We start from the raw sequence: 9,884 nt of genomic DNA on the forward strand, positions 1-9,884 counted from the left end.
CTGCAGATGATCCAAAATGCAGCTGGTCTTTAACCAGCCCAAAACAGCACATGCCATCCTGCTGGCTTCCAGTGGCAGCTCAAATCAAATTCAAAGCGCTTCTCCTGGCTTACAAAACATTGACAAGAACAGCTCTTGCCTATCTGGGGTCCCTCATCCGGATCTGGCCCACTACGCTCTGCTTGTGAAAGACGCCTGGTGCACCCAGCCCAGCGCGGCTCTAAATCACTAGCCAGACTCTTCTCCTCTGCTGTGTCCAAATGGTGGAATGAATTACCTAACTTTATGCAATCCACACAATTCCTTTCTACTTTTTAAAGATGCCTGTAGATTCATCTGTTCAGGGAACACTTAAAGCCAAGTTTCCACCAAGCAGACCGGTTCGGTTCGTCTCGGTACGGCACGCTTTTTGCGGCGTTTCCATTGACTTATCCCGGGACAGATCCCTAAAAACCGAGACGAGCCGGCCTACTTTTTTGGGACCCTTTTGTATGGGTGCCAGACTGAATCGATCCGCTCTCGGAAGGTGGAGCAACTCACTGCAGACGGTTGATTGGTCAAAAGAATCGTCACTTACCCCGACAGCTGCTGCATTTCTCCTGGCTGCTCACAGACTTTTCTGAAACAAAGCTTGATTGCACTTTGTATCAAAGAGCTACATGACAATCACAGAGAGGACGAAGTGCTGCATGTCTTCCATCCGTTTTCTTTGTTGGATTTAATAGCGGGGTAAGCTGCTACGGCGTCACGCTATTGTTTAACAGCTGCGGCTTCCGGCATCCGGCTTACGCGCCGCCTACCACAAGAGGGCACAGGAAACGCAAACGGATCAGGCTTAACTGTACCAAACCGTCCCAAACCGTACTGAACCGACCCGAACTGATTGGTGGAAACGCAGCTTTAGGCACTTAAGCTGACCCTTTTCCTCTTTGTCCTCAAGGGTAGAATGAGTTCAAAGGTCTGAGACCCTCCTCTTAGTGACTATTTAGCACTGGTTATTGAATGTTGTTGAAGGTTGAACTATACTGTTGCAGCAATTAATTTTAGTTATGGCTACATTATTCTACATAGGAAAAAATATCTTCTTGCACTTAACTGCAGCACCTGCTGCCAAATAACTTAAAACATGTCACACTAAATAAGGTTTTCCCTTTTGTCTAAATTCTTGCTTAAGTTGATCGTCGCTTTGGACAAAACCGTCTGCAACATGAAACTGTAGAACTGTAAACTACCTGATCTGTAGCCTTTCTTCGAGCGTGTCCTTTGTGGTTGTTTGTGTCCTTGGTGCTCTCGTTTAATTTACGTAGCCTAGTGTGTTTACGTATCGCAACCTTAGAGCGCCCTCCATAGCTAAACAGCGCCTTCTGGCTTTTGGCGCTCAAAGTGCCGAAAAACACACACCATCTACTGCCGCAGCAGCAGGCTAGCATTGAATCACAGGGAGGCTCGTCAGCTAGGGACGGTCATTCCTCATTATCTCCACGGCTGCTGATGAGAGCAGACAGGACCCGGAGCTGCTCGAACTGCGCCAATTATCTCACATGGGGCTCGTGCTGTGTTTGTGACCGCGTGTGTACCCACCGAGCAACATGTCACATCTAAAGCGAAGGGGCTGACTGAAACAGAGTCACCTATCGGTTGTAGTTGAAAGGACGTGCTCTCTGCTCTTTACGCAACCCCGTGTTATGCGTAATTTCGCTCTGAGATGTCGCGTGGAGCTGGATTATTTTGACGGGGGTTGTTTGAGTGCTCTCCCTCCTCCCTGATTCCGCTGTTGTCCTCGGCAGCAGCAGCAGCAGAGGGCTCACAGACTCATTCAGACGGAGATTGTGAATGCAGCAGCTGTGTAAACAGTCGAGAAGCTGTCTTACTCAACGCCAGCATCGCTGCATCCCGCTAAGAGGTAAGAGTCTCCATCTCCCTGCTCACGTTTCCATGATGTGCGCGTTTGTTTTCGGGCAGAATGGTGCAGTGCATCGTTAGCATCGCTCTTCCTCATATGGACAGGGACATTTCATAACGTGACACAACTGAACATTTGTACGATTTCACATTTGAATTTGATTCGTCGATTTATTGGCTTCCTTGTTTGTAGAGTACCATAATATTTCCATCGTGCTTTTGAATGAGAGAGGGGAGAGGAGAAGAAAAAAATCAATGCATTTCCCTCAGAGTGTGAATGCACAGTGTGTTATTTTTAAAGGAAGACGTGCACTGAGCAGAGCAGCATTGGGTAAAGCGAATTTAAAACAGAACATGCATCAGAGAGCTGTGAGCCAAACACAGATCCTGTGTTTACTGCTCGCGTGCAGAAGTCAAGGAGTATCCGGGCTGTGAGGAGTGTTCAATTTGCACACTGTGATTGTGACTTGTCTTATCGAGCAAATGGAGAAGATGCACACAGACATGCTGTGTGTACACGTGAGGCTGTGGCTGCATGCTTATTTATTTGCATGTGAAGCTTTTACTTGCAAAATTTCAAACGCTTGTGAAATGTGATCCATTTCTAGAGTTGTATACTAAAATATCAGTCACATGAATATTAAAGAATTAAAGTACTGTCTGAGCAGTGACAAAAAAATGAGAGTTCAAGTATTCTTTAACCTGAAGGAACCATTAATTGATATCTTCCACTAATAAAAAAATAACCAAACATGCGTCACATAAGCATATTCTATTCTTGTATTAACACATATTACTAGAGCGAAGATATTCTGAAGCGTTTTAAGGACCAGTTATCGAGTGATTGCCAGTGTGGGAGGGACAGAAAATTCACGTGTTTTGAAATGTGGCGGTGGTTAGCTGGGACTTTCATTCACAGTATTTTGGTTTTGATGGGATCAGACAGCTCCCCCTAGGCATGATGGTGCACAAGTATGTACATTAAAATCTATCAATCTATTTATCCTCTTTGTTTCTACTTTCTTTCAGCCTTTCATCAGCAATGCCTGGGAATCCTCCAGCTGCTCTCCCCTGCTGTTCTCTAAGAATGGCATCGTAGTGAACCTCTCTGGGATTTAGATCAACTACTAGCATGTTGCAGCCCTCCACCAGAGCAGGTGACAGCCTGTTGGAAGCAGTACCTCACTGGAGTAAGCTTCAGAGATGGGCTGTCCCCCTCTACCTCTGCGTGGCTCTCCTTTGGCTCCCAGGGGTGGCGGGATCTGCCCTGGGCTGCCAAAAGAACTGCATCTGCGCCTCCAACATTGTGAGCTGCTCCAAGATGAATTTGAGTTCAGTGCCAACAGGTCTGCCTCTCTATATGGCTGTGCTGGATCTGAGCTACAATAACATACAGCTGTTGAGGTCTGAGTGGACCACGACCAGGCTCCCAAAGCTCCACAACCTCCTGCTCAGCCATAACGGTCTCCATTTTCTGTCTTCAGAGGCGTTTCTATATGTGAAGTACCTTCGATACTTAGATCTGTCCTCAAACAGTCTCAAGCAGCTTGATGAGTTTATCTTTGAGCCTTTGGTAAACCTCGAGGTCCTTCTGCTCTACAATAACCAAATTTCCCAGATTGATCGCTCTGCTTTTGTAACCATGATCAACCTTCAGAAGCTCTACCTGAGTCAGAACCAAATCTCCCGTTTCCCTCTAGAGCTGGTCAAAGAAAGATCCCGCCTGGAGAAACTTAGTCTCTTGGATGTGTCTTCTAACAGGATCAAGAATTTACCCATTGATGAGCTCCAGGTGCTGCCTGCCTGGATTAAAAATGGACTGTACTTCCATGATAACCCCCTGCCATGTACTTGTGACCTCTTCACACTCCTATCCCACTGGTACATCCGAAAATTCAACTCAGCCATGGACTTCAAGGACAACTACACATGTATTTTGCCGGGCCAACAAAAAACCTTTGAGCGTGTTTTTGATCTCAGCGGCGACAGCATGAACTGCAGCACGTTTAAGGAGAAAGATGCAGAGGCTTTTCTGGAGCAAAGACTTATTCTGAACTGTGACACTAAACACAGGAAGATGTCAAAGATTTGGATGATGCCTGGCAATATGATGGTGACGTCTGGGAGCAACCACACCGCCAAAGTGTTGAAAGATGGGAATCTGCAGATTAGTCCGGTGAGAGCAGAGGACTCTGGCACCTACACCTGCATTGCCATGAGCGAGGCCTTAAACGAGACCATCTATGTGGTGCTGAAAGTTCATAACTTCACCATGCATGGGAACGGAGAGACACTAAACACTGCATACACCACCTTAGTGGGCTGCCTGGTGAGTGTGGTGCTGGTGCTCATGTACCTTTACATGACACCATGCCGCTGCTTCTGCTGTCCTAATAAAGGTAAAACACGAGGGGAGGACAGCATCCACTCATCCATGCTCAGCGTTACACCCACACACGAGGACCCTGCGCTCAAGGCGGAGCTGAACCGACATGTGGCGTTCATAGACTCAAAGGAGCTGCAGAGCCAGAATGGAAAGCTGAACCCAAATGGGGATGAGGATGATGAGGATGATGATGGAGAGGACATGGATGAGGAGGCTGGTTCTCTTATGAAAGGGAAGAGGAAGAAGTCAGTAGCAGAGTCCATCAGCTCGGTCTTCTCAGACACCCCTATGGTGGTCTGAGAAAAGACTGGCAGACATGTTGGACGTGACTGGACGTTGATAACAACCTGGGCCATGTTCAGCTCGTGTAGCCTGTGACTTTGACTACATTTGAGGAAGAGAAGGAAGGATTTTTATCTCTTGTTGCTGGCAAGTGAAAACAAGGATCTCAAAGGGAATAAATTAACAAACTATAATGTTGTCTAAAATGACAACAAACAAGCAAGACTTTTCCAGCATATTAATGTGTAGCACTTATCATTAATACTGTGAAGGAATGGCAGAGGACAACAAAAGGTGAGAGCAAAATGTAGACAGCAGATTGTTAATATCAGCACTCAGGAAGTGTTAAAGCAAGTTTCAGTGTGGAGAAATGCTCAGTGCTCTTAATGCACAGGTTGTATGTAGATTTAAAATAATCTTAATGAAACTATGGCTGGCTCATTATTGTATTTATTACAACATCTAGATTAGACTGCATCTTATAGAAACTTTAGAGCAGAGATCCTGAACCCCTCCCCTATCAGGGATACAGACTGAAAATCACCAGGTTGTGAACACACCATTTGAAGCTTGAGTGGCCATGAGAGAAACCCTGTGTTACAAATACACATTATGTTTCCCCAGGTCAGTCCCACCCCACTGCTCATCTGGTACTTACTTGCACTGGAGCACAACTGTTTTATCCATATTTAAAGACATATGTGTGGCCCTTAACCTGTGTTTAAAAAAATAAATAAACAGCACAACAACTCCCTAAAAGTAAAGACAGAACTTTTACTGTCCCCCTGGTGACTGTTTTAACAAAGGTAATATTGTTCAAACTAGAAAAGTAAGATATATGTCCAATCCATTTACTCAAATGTTCTTTCTGTAGCAGCATTTAGCTTTTATCACATAGGTTTATGTACAAGTGTCAGTTTTTCCAAAGAGTTAAGTTTTAGTTGTTTGATTTTTAAAATAAGTAATGTCACATCACCTTTGTCAACAAAACAAGGATTTTTCTCTGGATTATAAGAGCAAAGAAGAGAAGGTGGAAGAAAAAATTCATACAAGAACAACAGTCATCAAACTTTCCATACCTGTTATAGTATCAAGTCAGTCATCGAAGGGATTAGAGATAGACCAATGTGTTTTTCTCATGGCTGATACCGATACTGATTATCAGTAGTCAAGGAAGCTGATAACCGATATTGGGGCCGATATTCATTTGCAGTAAAAGTAAAAATATTCGTGTCAAAATTACGAGCTCCAACACTTAACTTTAACGTCTTTAAGCTTGTTTATTAAAAAGCTCCCAGGCTCAGCAGCTTTCTTAAAAAGTTAAATGAAAACTCAAAGTTTTCTACAGTAAGTCAAGTTTTCCAAACAATGGCTCTGCGTGTCACCAATTGGATGGTTCTTTCTCATCGGCCACCGGGATTTAAAAAAAAAAAAGGCCAATGTGCCTCAAAATGCTAAATATCAGTGCGGATAATTGGCCCAGCTCGAACGATAATCAGCCAGGCTGATAATTAGTCTATTCCTAGTAGGTACCAGTCTTTATGTGGAGTGGACTGACCTGAGGGACCTCTGACTTTTCGTCAGTAAGTAAATTGTAAAAGAAGGGGTGAGATGTCAGTCCTGCAGTTCCACTAACCATACCAAATGCCAAAGCTCCAAAATACATCAAGAGCTCTCCATGTAGGCACCTATAGCAGGGGTATGGTTTTAATTCATTCTCAATGGGAGGATTTACAGGTGCATTGTCTATATTACATTTAATTTTCAGTAAAAGGTGTTGTCTTAGACTGTATTTATGGGAGATATTTTCCTAACCTCAGTTCAAATATAGCTAACGGGGAGATAGTTTACCAGCCAAAAATGTATCATAGTAAATCAAAATAGTTTCCTTCCACCACATCTTCAGCAGAGTCCAAAAGAAACTGTTAGAGCCTTCCTCTAAACATCAAATCATCTTTGTGTTGTCCTGTGAGACAATACACATATTGTCTAGTTACGAATACAAACAGATATTAGTGACTAAATATAAACACCTTGGTTTGTTGTCAAATGCCTCTTACTCCTGAATTTTAATCATATCAAAAAGGGATGGGTACCAAATTAGGTACTTGTATGTCAAAAGTACCGAGTACCGAATCACATAAAATCAAAAGGTACCATGTTTAGGTACCTAAATGCATCCTTGTGACTGTGATGGAGTGGAAGAGTAGGTGATTTTCCATGTTGGACATGAACACAGCATTGCAGAGTTATACATAAAAGAATAAATATGTTGAATTAAATAAAAAACATTATAACTAATTATTAAATAAATTGATATTTTTTACCACATAAATACAAAAAAGTACCAAAAATTTGTACCATTGAGTACCGGTACTGATCGCCAGGTACCCAGTATAGGTACCATATGGTTTCAGATGTGAAAGGTACCCATCCCTTATCTCAAATCACACCATCATTAGCAGGAAATTAAACACCAAGCCAATGACAACTGCTGCTTCAGCTTTTGTGTTATTCCTCTGGATTTAAAGTAAGAGCGTTTTACAAAATGTGGCTCCATCAACAACAACAGATAAACATTCTTAGGTCTTGTCTTAGGTCTTGTAAATTGTTGTAGCGGTAGTAAAAGTTAAGTGCTGAACCAATGCTCAAATCTGCGAGATCCAGCCCATACGCTTCTTTCCTGGCTTTGAAATAAGCGCCTTACAAAAGCCAGGAACATTTTAGGTCACTGACTGAAAAGCACAAGCATTCCTAGGTCACAAGCAATAGACTACAGTGCTCAGAAAGACAACAACCAGACTCACATTAGTTTGAAATGTAGCTGTTTTGCCCTGTTGTAGGTACGCTGTGTCGAAGCTGTAGGCTATGATAGCAGGTAAATGCAAGTGTCTGCAATACACCCAGACCTTCAGGTGAATGTCAAATAATGTTGAGTGTTCATGTTAATGTTGAGTGTTGTTCATTGGAGAGGGCTGATGTTTTTAAGTCCTGGCACAGTCTCTACACTCATTGTTGAATAATTGCTAATTGAATTTCAGATGCAGGACGCTTCCCCTGCTTCACTAACAAGGTTTTAAACAGAAGACAGAGTCTCTGCTTCAACAAGAACAGATTTAATTAAACTGTGTGGCATTTTACTAGACTAGGTTGACATAAATGCTAATTGGATCTTTTGATGCGTTGCAGCTTCTGTCTGTGTCTCATGTCTTTGTCTGTGCGAGCAGGAGAGGAAAGGTGTGCTATCAGAGCCACACACAGCCATCCTCTGTATACACAAACAACCTCGGTTCAGCCCAGATAGATCTGCTTTGTTTGTGTTCCTCGGTCATTATGTGCCTGCTCGTATGAAGTTCAAAAGCAATCATTCAGCCAGGCTGTGAATGTGATGCCCTTTAAGTTGTCTGGTATTTGTTTATGAGGGTAACGCCTGCAGCTTTGTAGTGTACGTTAGCTTTTCTGCTCATACAAGTGGCTGGAAAATAAAGTGTGAGAATTTGGAACGTATAATGTTAGTAAATACTCAGTACTTCTTAGTTTTCTATATAACACTAAATAGAAAAATAGGTATTTGTCTAAAAGTTTATAAACCCTAGGTTTAATTGTCAGTAGGATACTCAGTTGAAATGACGTACACATTTTGGAGCGCAGTAGGATTTTACGCGAATTTAATGTTATATTCATGGTTGCAGTGTGCACCTCAGCATCTCTTGTGTGGGTGTGAAGAGGAAGTCACACTTATCAGAGGTTGGTGTGTGAATCATCCATTCCTCACACATAGAAATACCAGGTGGAGAAAGAGAACGTTTCAAAAAATACCACAAGGCTCACTTCAATGAAGCCACATTTAGCATTTAGACTGGCTGCAGGTGGTTGGAATCTGGTCTATTTTCATAGGATCCTGGCTCCAGGTTTCTCCCCGTGGAACTGAATAAGACAAGCTGTTTCCCACTTTTTCATCCTGGGATCAATCCAAGATCCATCAAGTGTAAAACCTGGCACCACAGAGTCTCAGGAGAAGATATTGAATGAAGTCCACAGACTCTGAAATGGCTAAAAGCTCGGATCAAATACAGGTATCATGGGTGTTAGAGCGTGAACATTGTTCGGCCTGACTATCCAGTAATATATTTGTGAAGCCAGCCAGCACCAAATAAATTATGACTAATAGGTGGTCTTCTTCTGGATGTTGCTAAAAATACAAATTTCAGTGCTTTTGAAAGAAAAATAAAACTCTCTTAGTCCTGATGTAGAGGATAAGTAAAGCTTTGTTCTGTCCAAAGCAAATCTGCCTTCCTATGTGTATCTATATATACAGTATATATGCGTATTAAGACTCACTTTTATGTGTGTTCAGTATTGATTAGTTGTGTACTGCTCTGTTCTATCAGTGTACTGACTGTATTCTTGTAAAATCTAAAATGTTGATCATTTTGCATTTTGTCTGCCGCTGTGCTTCTGTTAGCTGTTTCAAATTTTAAGTCTTGACATATATGTTTATTTATCAGGCGGGGTGGGGGTTTTTTTTGTTTTGTTTTTAATTGAAATAGGATGTATTTGAAACTTAATTCTGTGATAGGGTTAAGTGAAATGATAGAATAATTACACATATATTCACATCTTTGAGACAAAACTGCATGAAAATAACGCCAGTTTTGGAGCGCGGTGAGTCTCGATGGGCAGTGAGTATGTAGCCTGCAAGTAATTATCAGTCAGTATTTGACTTTGCTTATAAAGCCATAAAGAAATCAGGAAAAAATGATGGCATTTTAGGTTTTTGGGCTGTTGGCTTTGTTAGATGATATGGGTGAGTTTCACAATAAATAATTTACAACAACTAAAGCTGTTTTTTTTCTGTCTGTATAAAATTGGTGGGTATTTTTATTTATTTATTTCTTTATTTTAACAAAAGTCAGGACACAGGAAAACAAGAGATGTCAATATGATCTGAAAACAGAGGGTATTTAAATCTCAGGAGTTTTGACAGTCCAAAGTTTAAAGTGATGCATAACATAATTCATGCCTTTATCAGCAGAATCCAAGAGACAAAAGCCTCGGTTTGGTGCATGTGCAGTTCACAGGCTTTTTGCAGTAATGGATCATTAAGCGTTGTCATAATGATCAGTTCATGGAAGGGAGAGGCTTATCACTGCCGGCAAACATCTTCCTCCATTTATCTCACCATGGAGTAGCAAATTACAGGAAAACATCCTTGAGGCGATGAGCCTAAAAGCCTTCCACTCCCGAGAGCTTTTATCTGCATTAAAAGCTCAGAGTTTATTGACCACAGCTTTCAAGACGAGCTGGTTGGTCA

General features: G+C 42.1%; 1 protein-coding gene across 1 annotated transcript; it reads left to right on the forward strand.

The window, feature by feature from the left end:
- Positions 1 to 1,382: 1,382 nt before the first annotated feature.
- amigo1 (adhesion molecule with Ig-like domain 1) lies at positions 1,383 to 9,493 on the forward strand. Its single transcript, XM_074681788.1, has 2 exons — positions 1,383 to 1,903; positions 2,932 to 9,493. Exon 2 carries the CDS (start codon positions 3,035 to 3,037, stop codon positions 4,586 to 4,588), a length of 1,554 nt encoding a protein of 517 aa, XP_074537889.1. The 5' UTR covers positions 1,383 to 1,903; positions 2,932 to 3,034; the 3' UTR covers positions 4,589 to 9,493.
- The last annotated feature ends 391 nt before the right edge of the window (positions 9,494 to 9,884 follow it).

This window comes from Halichoeres trimaculatus, unplaced genomic scaffold (assembly GCF_033239565.1).
Source record: "Halichoeres trimaculatus isolate MK-OKI-2021-1 unplaced genomic scaffold, fHalTri1.1 fHalTri1_scaffold_11, whole genome shotgun sequence".
NCBI classification, from domain to species: domain Eukaryota; kingdom Metazoa; phylum Chordata; class Actinopteri; order Labriformes; family Labridae; genus Halichoeres; species Halichoeres trimaculatus.